This window comes from Mirounga angustirostris, unplaced genomic scaffold, assembly GCF_029215605.1.
Source record: "Mirounga angustirostris isolate CCGP_5_RB_7025 unplaced genomic scaffold, mMirAng1.0.hap1 SCAF_10, whole genome shotgun sequence".
NCBI classification, from domain to species: Eukaryota; Metazoa; Chordata; class Mammalia; order Carnivora; family Phocidae; genus Mirounga; species Mirounga angustirostris.
The window spans coordinates 136,831,786-136,846,290 of NW_026991718.1; the positions used below are offsets into that span (position 1 = coordinate 136,831,786).

At 57.8% G+C, this 14,505-nt stretch overlaps 1 protein-coding gene across 1 annotated transcript in view; it reads right to left on the minus strand.

The window, feature by feature from the left end:
* The window catches only part of TAF4 (TATA-box binding protein associated factor 4), a 68,043-nt gene that overhangs the window by 14,983 nt on the left and 38,555 nt on the right, over window positions 1–14,505 (minus strand). Inside the window, exons 3-13 of the mRNA XM_045886051.2 lie at window positions 13,095–13,214; window positions 10,587–10,706; window positions 9,727–9,849; window positions 7,818–7,907; window positions 7,009–7,254; window positions 4,798–4,945; window positions 4,341–4,455; window positions 2,077–2,246; window positions 1,646–1,776; window positions 793–918; window positions 279–335 (exon numbers count right to left, since the gene is read on the minus strand). Coding sequence (XP_045742007.1) covers window positions 279–335; window positions 793–918; window positions 1,646–1,776; window positions 2,077–2,246; window positions 4,341–4,455; window positions 4,798–4,945; window positions 7,009–7,254; window positions 7,818–7,907; window positions 9,727–9,849; window positions 10,587–10,706; window positions 13,095–13,214 — 1,446 coding nt within the window. The remainder of the gene's footprint in view (window positions 1–278; window positions 336–792; window positions 919–1,645; window positions 1,777–2,076; window positions 2,247–4,340; window positions 4,456–4,797; window positions 4,946–7,008; window positions 7,255–7,817; window positions 7,908–9,726; window positions 9,850–10,586; window positions 10,707–13,094; window positions 13,215–14,505) is intronic.

Below are 14,505 nucleotides of genomic sequence, written 5' to 3' on the forward strand. Positions count from 1 at the left end.
ATACAACAAACTGTGTATGTGTAAAGGCTGAAGGCACGCAATGAGAATTACTGCCACCCTGAGGAGGGCAAAGTTTGCACCTCTGCAAACATCTCCTATCACTTCGTCACAGAAATGCCACCTTTCCTCCCCTTTCTTTGGCTGGACGATTAGGTTACGTAAGAACCTATTCGCTCTCTCACTGTCTCTCTCTCTGTCAAATAAATAAATAAAATCTTTAAAAAAAAAAAAAAAGAATCTATTTCCAAGCGTAAAGATTTTTGACTAAAAGACCTTACCTCTTTTGCCTTCTGTTTCAACCTTAATTGCTCTGGATCTTCTTGTCTGGATCGAGACTATTTTTTAAAGTAGAAACAAAAATAAATTATGACCTAAATGTCTATCATCTAACAAATGTGCTATCTTATTCACGATATAATATCCAGATCATACGACAGAACACATACTACATTTTTAAATGCTTATTTACAGCCAGAAGATGAAAATTTAGCCTGCACGTCATGGTAAAAAAACAACCATTATTCTTAAGAAAATCAATCCCACTGGAGAAGAGCTCAGAGGCGGTCATCACCATGCCCACCGGGCACAGGAACCTGACAGACGGTGTGCCAGGACGGCCCGCGGGGCTCTAGACTCAGGTCTACATCCCACCCACGGCCCCCTCCTCAATCACACACATCACATTGTCTGCAGGGCCGGCCCCGCAATACCGCGCTGGCCTCCCAGAGCCCCGAGTGTGCGCAGGTGCCCAGGGCAGGGAGCGGCCCTGCCGAGTGAGGTGCAGGTACTTGCCTTGGCCGCTCGCATAAGGATTTCTCTCTCCTGCTCATCTTTCCTCTGTTTTTCAATTTGGTCGAGCTGCTCAAAAAACTTGAGCTGAGCCCGGACGTCACTTGCCTGCTCGTATCTGTCATCATCCTACAAAAAGGTAAAAAAACACGGTCATAAATTTGAGAACTGGGCTAGGCAGGCTGCACACCAGCCTGCCTCCCAGAGCAAGTCCTACAGAACCTCCACGCACCCGCCCCTCGTCCCCAGACGGCCTGCGTGTTAACACGCAGACAAGCGAGTGTCAGGAGAGCAGTGCTAGGGCTCAGGGGGGTTTCCACCTTACACACTTCGGTATCATTTGATTCTTTATTTTAAATGGCACTCCAACGGCACCGGCCTCACTCAGTTGGGCCCCTCTGACTAGTACTCGTGTGAGGGAGGGAAGAGGAAGGCGGACCCGGCCCTGCAGCTGGCCCCCTGGACCCTCCACAAAAAAGGGCAGTGTTCCGAGTCACGGGAGCAGGCGTGAGCCAGAGCCACTCGGTCTGCAGGGCTAGCTCGAGGCCACAGGGGCACAGGGTGGAACCGGCAGAGGCTCCGCGACCTCCAAGGCTGGGCAAGCCACCTCCGCCCCGGCCCCAACCCAGGCTAGACCCCTGCTGTGCATCCCCATGCAGGCCAGGCTTCCTTCCCCAGCCAGGGCATATAGCGCCCGAGAGCACTGTGGGCTAAGAGAGGCGGCATCTCCCCCAAAACGTAGCTCTAAGAAACATTCCTGTGCCGCCCCCCACGCCTGGTGCGGGAAGAGCCTTCCCAGCAGCGCTGACTTCGAGTCCACGGCAAGCGTGGCCTCTTCGGGAGAACAGTGTGTTACCTTGTAAGAGAAGTTCTTCTGCTGAGCCGTTTCTGATATTTTTTCTACAAGGTTCTGTAGCCTCTGCTGGGTGGCGTGGGATACATAACTCACTACGTCTGGATGCAACTCCGTGATGCCGTGTTTTTTACCTGGGGGTAGGCAACACTTTACAAACGTCGCTGTTCTCTCGTCCACCGCTCAGAGCAACGTGAGGGCAGCCCAGGCAGGCCCTCCGGGTGGGAGGGGGTGGTCTACATCACTGCCACTACCTGAGAACCCCTGGCATCAACCACGTCGGCCACGGGCAAAAGGGGGGACAAGGCACCAGGCATGTTCGCTGGGGCCTACGTGCCCCGCCAGGGAGCCACCAGCAGAGGGCGGCTCCACGGAGGACTACAGCCACGCGGGCACACCAGAGGTCGGGGGACGGCCGCAGCGCGCCCACATACCTATTTCTAAGATTCTTCTTTGTAAAGGCGCTGGTAAGAGGAAGGTTTCGTCCTTACAGGACCGCGTCAGGGTGCCCACTAATTCAGAGTTCGTGGCTAATATTCGTGCACTTTCTTCCGACAGGTTTACTCCCGCCATCGAGGCCACATCATTGATGTCATCGTCATCCCTTCAGAGAAGAAGACAATGCTGAGCGAGGGGCACGTCAGGAGGTGTACTCAGGGGGCATAACCTAGTGGGACCCTGTGGTAGAAAGCATGCGATGCCCCTCCAGGTGTGCGTCCCAGCAGCTCCCGCCTGCCCCGCGCTGTCACCGGAACAAGGAGGCCTAGCGATCTTCTCTGAAAGTGAAACTGTTCTTTTAAAGGAAGATCCGCCAGGGGTTAAAGTCGCATGACTTCTGGTGTGAGGATGTGTGCAGAGGGCTCCCCAGGCACGGCTAAGTTGAGGGAGCAAAACCCAGCAACACTGTCCTCACAGCTTCTAGGAGTTTGTTCCAAGTGAAATCTTTCTTTCTTTCTTTTAATTTATTTATTTGACAGAGACACAGCGAGAGAGGGAACACAAGCAGGGGGAGCGGGAGAGGGAGAAGCAGGCTTCCCGCTGAGCAGGGAGCCCGATGCGGGGCTTGATCCCAGGACTCTGGGATCGTGACCTGAGCCGAAGGCAGACGCTTAACGACTGAGCCACCCAGGTGCTCCCCAAGTGAAACCTTTCTTAAAAAATCAAAGAGCATTAATTTATTCATAAAACAATCGCAGTTATGGAAAAGCAGGAGTACGGGGTGAAGGACTCTCTTCTTCCCGAATCACCTGCGGGGAAGCGGCCAACCTGACTCCCCGCGCCCCACCCCAGAGCACCCCACGTGTGCTCCCTGCGCCCAAGGGCGTCCCCTACGGAGCAGCCGGGCGACCTCTGCAAGCAGGCCGCCAGCCACGCTCACAGCCCCTCCGCGTGGCTCTTCAGCCTCCTTAGCCTGGAAGGTTCTTCAGCCTTTCCTTGGCTCTCGTGCCCGTGACACATGCAAGGCCACAGGCCAGGCGTCTTGTAGCACATCTGTGTCCCCATTTGACCGATGTCCCCTCCCGTGACAAAAATGTCCCACAGCCCTGCAGAGGCTGGGTTTCCTTGGTCCCTTCCTGATGCTCTGAGCTCCAGCCCTCGGGGGTCCCTGCTGGTTTCCCCCTTCCCCCTAAGCTTCCCGTTTATTCATTCCCATGGGCTCGTGCTCTCCCGTCTCAGCCGGTGGCAGAAGCTGTCACTACACACAAGCAGGGGGAAAGGAGGCCCTTCCGGGCGACTTCTGTCAGCTCTGCCGCGGGCCCATCCACCCCAGCACTGCTTCCTGACCTAACGAGATGCACCAGCTCACACTGCAGAGACCCCAGAACCAGCCCTTCTAAGGTGTCTGGGTCATGAGAGCAGAACAGCTCTCAGAAGACACGGTCTGAGCGCTGGGTGTGCTCACCACCACCCAGCGCCTCCAGCGCACAGGGCAAGGAGCTTTGTCTCCTTCCCCCGGTGTGTGTCCAGACACTGAACCCCGAGCTAATCCAGCACCGCAGAGACCGTCCTAACAACTCCCTTCCCCCACAGAAAGACAGCAGGGTTCCCAGTGGCCTTTGCTCTCTTACTTCTCTGACCTGCAGATGGACCCCCTCCCCGCCCCACTGGGTGCCCCCTCCGTGCCAGGCCGCCCAGGCACAACGCCCTCCCCACCCCGCTGACGCCAACCCTGCTCCACCGGCCAACAGCTTCAGGGATGCCATCTGGGAGGGGGCAGCCCTGTGAAAACGCCCAAGACACGCGCCCTTTCCTGCTGCTTCACCGTTATCCACATCAGCTCTACGGCCTGTGTACCGCGTGTCCCTGACACGCAGCCCCTTGCCCGGCTGCTCGTCAAGAGCCCACAGTACAGCATTTCTGGAAGTTTTAAAGTTAAAGAAGGGCAAGTGAAGCATTCTGCTCTACAGCCATGAGGTATTCAGAATACTGAAGCGCGACATCACGGCGACAGGTTTTCTACCAGTTCGTACACCAAAGAGCACTGGTTTACTCCCTGCTGCGTATCTGCAGCAAACCTCCCCGCGCCAACTTTGTGGGAAAACGTGCAACCAAGGTCAAAGTGAAGCGTGGAAAGAACACGGTATCGAAATTAGAGCGGCTGGCACCACGCAGGCAAGGCCAGCCCTGGGACACAGGCTCCCGCCCCGCCCCGCGGCCCGCGGTCGCTCCGCTCGGCGCGTGCAGGCCCACTCCTTACCGAAACGAGCCTCCCCCGGGCTCCTTGAGTTTGTTCTTCTGCGCAGCAGCTGCTTGAGCCGAGACGGCAGAGAGAGCTTTGGTTCCAGGGAGCACGGCGGGCTTCACCACGGGGACTGCAACACAAGACACGGACGGTATACCCACCAACACGCTGGGGCACACTCTGCAGCAGCCGCCGCCGCTCCGGTCCCTGGTGGCCGGAGGGGAGGGTACCACCGCTCACCGGCCACGACGAAGCCGGTAAAAACGCCGGACTCATAGGCCACAGAATAGCCTCTCAAGCACTTACTCTCCTGAAACTCATCGTGCTTTTTCAAATGCAAGAGAGGCTTGGGAAAGAAACCAGCAGCGCTAACCGTATCTGACTCCGGGCCCCCTGCCCTGACCGAGGCCAGGAGGCGATGGCCGCACAGGGCTCCACGTGCAGGTAACGGCACCAGACGGGGGGCCCTCACCTGGCTGCAGCTGGTTCAGCTGGATCTGCTGGGGTGCAGTGAGCACGATGCGGCTGTGAGGCTGCCGGAGAGCGACCATGGGTGTCTGCGTCAGCGTCACCTGGGGCGGGCGGATCAGCGCTCCGGGCTTGGGCGGCTGCTGGATCACCTGAGGCAGAGCCGCGGGCCCATCAGCATGACCCCCCAGGGCCGCCAGCACCCGTCCCCGGCCAGTGCCCCGCCAGGACCGGGACGCCCGCGTCAGGCGCCACACGAGAGGCAAGTTCTTGGGGCAGATCTGCACATGGGGCCTGAGGTCCTGAGGTCGTTGCAGGGAGGAGGCAGGCTGACTCAGCGGTCCGGCATGGAATATGCCTTCCCCCCCAAATCTCAGCGCAGGGGATACATTGCTGGGGGCTGCAGGGCACGTTTTCTCCACATCCGTCTCTAAGAGGTGTGCTGCCTTTTACACCGGGGGGAGGTCAGATTTCCCAAGTCCTGCCCTGAATTCCACACTCAAGGAAGAGCTTCTCCGACCGCCTCTCCATGGGGACCTGCCCGCACTCACCACCCGAGGCTGAGCTCGGGGAGATGCCCCCAGAGCAGAGTCCAGCCCCGGCCATGTCCCTGCTACCCCTTATCCCAGGCCTGTGCGGCACGGCACCACCCTGCCTGGAGCCCTGTCAGCGGGAGTGCGCTCCCGCCTCTGCCCTGCTCAAGGTGCCAGCCGTCTAAGGCCCTGTGACCAGCCTAGCACCGCGCCCTGAACAAGCAGCGCTCCCCGAGCTGGGGAGACACCGCCTGGCCCAAAACCTCTGGGGCAAGAGAAACAATTGTTTCTAAATGTTACAAAGGTGACCTGCTGCGTATGCCCTGGACTACGGGACACTCACTGAGGGGATGGGGCAGTGCCCTGCTACCAAACTATCTCGGCAACGAAAACTCACACCATAAAGGAGAGTCAAGACAGCTATCGCCTCAAGGTATGCGTGTCAGGTTTTGCCATAAACTCAGGGAAAAGTCTCAGGTTTGCATCTCTACAGGCTTTGAGGCAGGGAATGGGCCAGGCTCCGGCCTGATCACACTGCTGTCCCCTCCAAACAGGCACAGCATGTCTGGCAGGACCAGGGAAGCGGAATGTAGAAATGACCCTGCTGGTCAGGACAGCCTCTGACCATAAACCACAAACATGGGTCAGGTCGTTCACAACCACGCACTAAGACTCAAACCTTTCAAGGAAAGACGACTACCTACCGAGAGACCGCATCTTTTACGTAAATCAGCCCCAGCGGTGAGGGCAGTCCTGTACTCACTCACAATCTCTTCCCCTTGGCGTGAAAAAGACATGAGGGATCCCTGACTTCTCACGCACACCTTTGCCCCCCCCCCGCCCCGCACCGAAGTTCCCAGCCCCGCAGGTGAGATGCTCTCATCCACCAGTCAACGCAAAGACAGAGGCTTTCACCCGAGCAGGTGGGCAAACAGCCTAGCGGACTCTGGTCGCTCACTCGGTTATTAAGTGGCCGCTACAGTAAAATACATTCTACAGCCCGCTATCAAGTGACAAGGGAGCCTGAGCTATGCAGGTTTTTTAACTGTAGAGGAACTAAATCCCCTTGAAAGTTTAAAAAAAAAAAAAAAAAAGTCAATTGCCTTTCTATGTTTGGGGAGCCCAGCTGCCAGCACATTTGAAATGCAACTCTTCCCAGCAAAGACCTCCCCTTTTGCAGCTGCAGAACTCAGAAAACTGGACCCACACGGTAAATCACCCATCAGTAACCTGCAGCTTTATCTCACTGAGGCCCAAACAGCAGCTGCAGGGCTGGGTTCGAGGCCGTGAGACAAAAGGCCCGGCACCCTCTGCCTGAAGCGCCATCACCAGGCACACACTGTTTCCTGTCTTGGGGCCATTGCTCCTAATCAAAGGTAACACCCCGCTAAAGATCCACCACAAACACACCATGTTCGTTTAAACCACAAATACCTGCAAACGATACGGGTAACAGGCCAGTGGGTTAAGAACCAACATGCTTATTTCATCTTCCTGAGAACTCACTCACCAACTTGCAGTGCCTCCGCCTCTAGTTCATGCCTGAACTACTCAGGTAGCACCCACACTTCCCCGGTGGGAGCTGTCCTGCCTACTGGGAGAAGGCTTCCCTGCGCTGTGGCCAATGTGTTCAAGAGGCGGGCGGGGGGAGGGAGGGGCAGGCAAGGCTCTCGCCTTCATACCAGCGGCGTGGGCTGCCCCTGCTTGCCAACGCCAACCTGTGTGGGCTGCGTGAGGCTGATGACAGGGGGCTGGAGAGCGCTGCTCACGGTGGCCGCCGTCTTCCCAGCCGTGCGCTGGACGGAGCTGCTCAGCACCACGGCCGTGAGCGCGGTGGTGGCCTGCGAGGCGGGCGGCGGCTGCTGCTGGCTCTGCTGGATGAAGGCTGCGGAGTCGGGGGTCAGCTGTCTCAAGGCAGGCAAGCTCCTCTGGGCGGAAAGACAGACACGGGGTCGGCGGCGGCTCGGGCACTGGGTTCCTTCCTCACAAACCCAGAAACTTGCAACTCTTGAGAAACAAGCCTCAAGCTCAACCAGGCCGGTTTTAGAGCCTTGACATCTCTACCCTGATGTTGGTGACGGCATCTGGCACTCACGGGCCCCAAGCCCGACATCAGCGAGCAGGATTATGCTCCGTAAGAACCAAATAAAATTTGTTTAGAAAAGAGAAAGAGAAACGAGCAGTAGGTCTAAAATGCCTTTCTTAAGAATGTCATGACGGCAAAGCTTACTCAAGAGGACCGACCTGATGCCCCTGAGCCCTGCTCCTCACTGGTGAGCCCCGCCCATCGGGCCTCCTCACACCTCCGCAGGTGCGGGGTCAGGGGCCTCACATCGCACAGAAGAGCCTCCTGACGAGAACCTTAATGAGCATCACAGGGCACTTTCAGCCCTCAAGCCCGGCGGGGACACCCGCGTGCCCATCCTCCCCTCCGACAGGCCTACTGCAACCTGCCAGCGCACAGGGCTGCACGGGGGTGGTTCACAGTTACCTTCAGGAAAGGCACAAGGTAAGGTTGAGGTGAAGAATTAAGTTCTCGGTATAATCTACTAGTGAAATCTTCTGCTTCGATTTTTCCATCCTTAAAAACAAAAATCACAACGAAATTCTGCCGTGAATAGACGTTGACACACACATCCCTGTTCAGCATGTGCCAGTGCCCTGTGTGGCAGTCAGGGTTCTTTCTGCCAGGTCTTGGGTGGAACAGAGGGGACAGCACAGCAGAAGTCAGAAGAGACAACGACCTACAGCAAAGACCCACACCAAGCCTCCAGGGGGAAGCCCAGGGCACGGAGGGAAGCGAGTGCCCAGACAAGAGGGGGCATGACTCTGTTCCGGAAACCAAAGCAAGCGTGGTCTGAGGGGAGGAGGCAAAGAGAGGTGGGTAGGGATGGGACCATCACGGGCCATCCTCGAGATGAGGCCGACACCTAGGGTCCCCACAGGAGAACATGAGCCTCTGCCTGACCTGTGGCCTTGGCATCAGTGTATCACCAGCAGCCAAACCCGGAGCTAACTAATGCTAAGTTCAAAGAGGGAGCAGCCAGCAGGGTCCAGAAAGCCAAGAGGTCCCATGAGAAGGGTGGAACGGGGGTCCTGGCACCCTGACAAGAGCACAGCGGGGAGATGGGGTGTAGTGCTGGACCATCTGGGGAGCAAGGGATGGAGAGAGCCAGCCAGCTCCTTGGGGGTGGGCGGGGAACCACAGACACAGGACCGTGGGGATGAAAGAGAAAAACATTTATTTCATTAGAAATTTTCATTATAAGGTAGAATTGTTACAATTAAAACAAACAAAATGCCAGGAGTTCGTGTTTCTCATGGGAGGTAAGATCATTTTTCAATCTTTAAGTTCCCTGAAAATATTTAAGTATATGGTCTGAAACAATCCCTTGCTTGCGGGAGCACAACCTCTTTCCTTCTAGACCAAAACCAGCGTGGGCTGCATGCGGGGCACAGAGCCAGCCCCTCAGAGGAGGATGCGGCGTCTCTGAGAAGGGCTGTCCCTCAGGCCATCACCCCGGGGCCGAGGGCCTCCCCTCTGCCACCCACTCCCAGCTGGCTGCACCAGGAAGGTAGGCCCAAGGAGCCAAGAACCTGAGCCGAAAAACCCCAGCAGCAGAAAGACAGAAAGCATCCAAAAGCCCAGACATCAAACCACCAGGTTTCCTCAAGACAGAAATCAAAAGGAAAGAGAAGAGCAAGGAGGGACCATCCAGCCAAAGGAGACCAAGCGTCGACCGCAGTGCCCGCAGTTGACTGAGCCCTGGCTGGAACAAGCTGTAAGCAGCAGGGGAGGCGCCGGGACCATGCATGGCAGCCAGGCTCTCGAGAGCCCCTGGGTCCCTAGGCTGGCGGGCTGATCACGTACGGCGGTGATCTTTAACAAGTGCCCTTCCGTGCCACAATATATATGGGATTGGGGGGGGGGGGGTGCAGCAGCCACGAGATCAGGTGTGACTCGGTCACTGGGGAAGCCTAGAGACAGGACGCAGGGCTTCACGAGACTCTGCTTTCCACTTCTGACAGGTTTGAAACTCTCCATTACAGAAGGTAAAGCAGAGACGTGAAAGAAAGCTTGTAAAACGCCCTCTGTCAGGTGTGTTTAAAAACGCTCCTGAAGCCGATAGGACACTTTCCAGTGGCCATGAACGGGGCCCACTCTCTTCACGTGGATGCCCTGGGAAGCGGGCCAGGCTGACAAATGGTGAGGCCACGAAGGGTCGGCGCGCGGGGCACTGGCCCCCACGGCGGCCTCTCTGCAAAGTCCCCAGGAGGCCAGCCTGGGCTGAGTGCCCGGCTGGGCCACGCACACCTGTGACAGGACTTCCCCTGCTCAGCAGCCCCCCGTGTGTCCCACAGACGCTCTCAGGCCAAGGGGCTCAGGGCCGCGCTCTTACCAGTAGGCTCTGTACTAGTTCTTTCACATTAGCAGCTGTCTCTGTGGACTGTTTACCGGATGAAGCCAGCTTTATTAACGTAGACAGGAAATTTTTACATTTCTTCACGTTTTCCATGGTTTCCTGGATTCAAGTTAAAAAGATACAAGTGAAAAAGTGTTAAGGCAGATTTCCATCACAGCGTCAGGGTTAACTGAAATGCGCGTTTGTATATAAGAAGACTGTATTTATCCCCTAATGTTCTTTCCAGAAAATGCAGTAACTTTCACGGACTGCTGATGCTTAGTAAGCACGCCGACTGAGGGCCGCGAAGTCCACCCCTCACCCGGCCAGCAGCTCGACTCTCAGGAACGTCACTGGGTGAACAGCCATGAATGGAACCGAGAAGAACCCGTAAGATGTTTAGCATAACGCTGCTTTATCATAGAGAAAAGCTCACGCCTATCTAAGTGCACAGTAAGAGGAATTAAATTATGACGTTGCTACTGAAGATGACGGAAAGCCCTGAGCAACAAGATGGGAGAGGAGAGTCCAAACAAAGTGCAACCCCGGGGGCTGTGAGATGCGCAGGAAGCTATGGTGCGAATAACGGGGACGTGGCTCTGGTCCACAGACACGGGCCACGTCCTCAAAGGCCACTGTCTGGGCTCCCGTCACGTGGACTCCTGTGCAGCCTGAAAGCCCAGCAGGGGACAGGGCCTTCCCGCCGCCCCTCAGAGGCCGCTGCTCTCACTCCCCACCTGAGAGGCCGAGGTCCCCAGGCCCTGGAAGAAGGGAGGCTGCGGGCGGGTGGGCGGGCGAGGGCAGCAGTGCGCCTCCACAAGCCTCTCTCCCACCCCCGGGGGCGGGGGGGAACTCACCGTGGCAGCTGTGGAGGTGGTAGTGGCCCCTGGGACCGTTCGCTGAGGTGTCCCCGTCTGAACAGCCGTCGCCGTCCCGAGGGAAGTTGTCTGGGCAGCGCCACCCAGAACCAGCTGAGGCTATGAGAGTCCAAAATGCAAGGTGACCACAGGCTCTGCCGAGATGCCCTCATGGTCCCCAGAAGGCAACAAGACCCCACAGAGGTGGAGCCCCAGACAAAAGCCCCCAGGGCCGCGGACCGAGCGCCGAGGGAAGTGAGATGGCGCACCTGGCCCAAGACCGCGAGCCAGGAAGCCCAGCGCGGGGCCCAGCCTGCGCCAGGGTGGCCAGTGTCAATCATCTCTTCTCCCAGAAACTAAAAGCAAAACAGAGAAACTACAACTGGAAATGCATCACCTGACTCATGCAGACGCTGGAGACAGGGAAGGCTGTCACCAGTGTCACCTCCGGGGCGGGGGGTGTAGGCTGCGCCTCCGCCACCAGACCGGCCACTCTGCTCTCCACGAGCCGGTCTCATCAAGAAACATCACGGGAAGGGGCTTCAGAGCAGACGTGCGCCCCGAGGGGGCGTGGGTGTGAGCAGGGAGGGGCACGTACTGAACACACTCATGGAGGCCAGCGGCGGCTGGACACCAAGGACATCTCTGGCGACCCAAAGTGCCGCCCTGGGAGCCCCCGAGGTTTCATTCCACGTGAACCATCACGGTATTTACTGGTCTGTCTCACTGGACGCTTCCAATTTATAAATGTAGCCTTCAACGTCTCTCCGACTTCCCCAACGTTACTTTCTTGCTGCTTCCGCACGCGGAGACAGCATCCCCGAGCAGAGTCGCGTGCAGCGTGTCTGCTCCGCCAGGGCGCCTGCCCTCGCCAAAGTCCAGTGCGGCCCCAGGGGCCCCCAGCTCGGACACTGGCCTGCCGTTCCTCACGCCCATGCGCTCTCCCACCCGGCGCGTTCTCACACCCTACCCCTGCAACCAGAACTGCCCCACACACGCTTCAAGGAAGGAAGTGTGGAAGGACTCACCAGGCAGCTGTCTCCGGGCAGCCGGGACACAGTGGGACTGTTTCTGGACGCCCAGAAAGAGCAGGGCACTTCTGATCCTGTCGGGGCTTCCCTCTACCTCAAGATATACCCCTCGCACTCCCTTCCGACGGTCCGACAGATACGTGTTTCCCTATAGGACACCGAGACGGTGTCTGCCTATTTTGATAAATTCACTCTCCACTAAATTTGACGCAAAAACGGACGGTGAGCTTCCGGACCCTGCCAGAGAAGTGGCCTTTCACTGCGACTGAAACTCAGACGTGCCCACCCCACGGAGCCCAGGACGCACACCGCGTCCCAGGAAAGTGTCCCCGGGGGTCTCCGGCCACACACAGGTCCGCCACTTAGCTCCCGTGTGCTCCTCCAGGTGCTTCGGAGAGCAGCGTCACCCACGCAGACACCTGTAAACAGCCCTGAAGACGAGATGCCGCCAGAGGGATGGGAGCCCCAGGGCGGGGCCGGCTCCTGCCCCCCGCAACCACCCCGTGCCACCCTCAGCCTCCGCTTCCTCTCCAGGTAACTGCAACAGAGCCTACCCCCAGCACTGCGGTGGGGACTGCACAACAATGAGCATCGAGGGCAGCGCCTCCCGGCTCCCAGCAGATGCCCAACACACAGAGGCTATGGCTGTGCGTTCGTGACAGGCACGCACAAACACCTGAAGAACAGAACAGCTCAGAACCCCGTTCCTTCCAGCTGCTCCAACTGCACTGCCCAGGGCCACCTGCTGCCCTGACCAGGGGTCCCCTCCCCTCTAAGAGAAGGGGCAGCCACGCCTGTGCATGACCGCTCTTCTCAGCTTTCCAGACCAGAGGCTGAGCCGTCGGCACCAGCCAAACAACCCACCGAGAGGGCGCAGGGCCTGCTCCAGAGCACTCTCCTTCCCATAGCTGAAGACACCATTTTAAGATCAAACACGCACACCAACCCCAACAGGCTGACAGGGAACGTCTCTGGACCTGGGCTTAGTTCCTGGCAAAGGGCACCGGCCGCGGGGGAGGCAGGGCAGCCAGGTGGCCAGCACACAGGCCCTGAGGCCAGTTCCGGAAGCCCCGACCCCTCACTTGTCTGTGCCTCGCAGGAAGAGGGTGTGAGAATTCCACCCAATGGTGCACACGAGCAATGGGAGCCCCGTTCTCAGAAGGGACCCCCATCCTCGTCCCAGCACTGACAGGTCGACGGGCGCCACACCCTCTGCTTCACAGATGCCTTTCAATCAAGTATCAACAAGGTGACATTTCTAAATACGCTTCCAGCAGAGCGGGAAGCTTTTGAACATGCTGCTGGTATGAAAATCCACGTGGCGTTAAAGAAAGGGAAGCCTGAGCTGTCCTGTGTCAGCAGTCAGAGAAACACTGTCTTCAGGACGCCTTCCTCCCGGAGCCCAGCTTAGCACCCAGCACCGCACCCCGTGGGGCCCGCCTGCACGCGGAGGGTGCCGCACCCACAGCCGCCTCACCTGCACTCCGGGTGAGCGTTGCAGCGCCGTGGTGGGCTGCACCGTCGTCTGGGCCTGAGACACTTGCTTGATTATGGTCGTTGGGGTCACCTGCCGTGCAATAATAGGGGTCCCAGGTGCCTGAAAAATAAGCAAGCATCATCTAAAAGGAGCAACAAGTGACAGTAACTCCCTGCCACCCGGCGCAGCTAAATCAACCTCCTGGTGCAGCCCTGACACTCTGTCCGGCGCGTCGGGCCTCACGTTACAGTCGTCAACAAAGCCACCCCAATTCTTTTTTTTTTTTTTTTTAAAGATTTTATTTATTTATTTGACAGAGAGAGACATAGCGAGAGAGGGAACACAAGCAGGGGGAGCAGGAGAGGGAGAAGCAGGCTTCCCGCGGAGCAGGGAGCCCGATGCGGGGCTGGATCCCAGGACCCTGGGATCATGACCTGAGCCGAAGGCAGACGCCTAACGACTGAGCCACCCAGGCACCCCAAAGCCACCCAATTCTAAGCTCTTCCTACCAGAGGAAAAGTGTAGAGTCAAAATACGTATGTACTGTAATAAAGCTAGCGCTAGGCTTCTTCACCCAAGTCTACAAACAAGGTCTTTAAAGAACATGAGTATCTGGGAATCAGTCCTGTGCGCATTTCTTGTGCTCTTGTTCCCAGCACTAAAAAAATCAAGCAGCATGCGTCCCCTGGGTACAGAGATGGGTCACAGTGCTGCGGAAGAGGAAGTCAAGGAGTGGCCAGGTGGCCCACTGACACCTCAAGCCGAGGGAAAGATGGCGCGAGTCCCGAGCACGGTGGCGCTGGCGGTCAGACGGAACAAGTGACGCCACAGGTCATCTTCCGTCCGCACCTCACTTCACACAGCCCCACGGGCCTTGAGCACACTGTTCTGAGCTGTCCCAGACATTCAAGAAGGGGGCGCCATGTGGGTCTCCTAGCCCAACCGAGGCCTCTGTCTACAGTGCAGGCCTTCGCCTCCACAGGGGACACAGCTGACATCACAGGAATGTCAAGCCCCCACCACTCTCCACCTCAGTGACTAGCTGGCCAACCAGTCAGGACAACAGACTTACGGCACCAGGCAGAAAGGCACCGGGAGACAGAGGAGGTGCGGGAAGCAGAAGCTGGGATGTGGACAAGACACGCCAGCATGGGGGGGCCGTTCCACCGCCCTGATCTCTGGGGAGAGATCCCTGAGCTAAGCCCCAAAGGCCTAACCACATGTTCACACAATCTCCTGATGCTCCCTCCCATGCGCCTCCCCAACAGGAACAGCTAATGTACGCGGGGTCCACTTTGCAGAAGAGGAGACTGAGGCACAGGAGGTGGAGTCATGGGAGAAGAGGGAAGAGACAGGACGGAGTCCAGACAACCAAGCCAGAGTTTCGCTGAGCGTGGACGCAGAGCTAGCT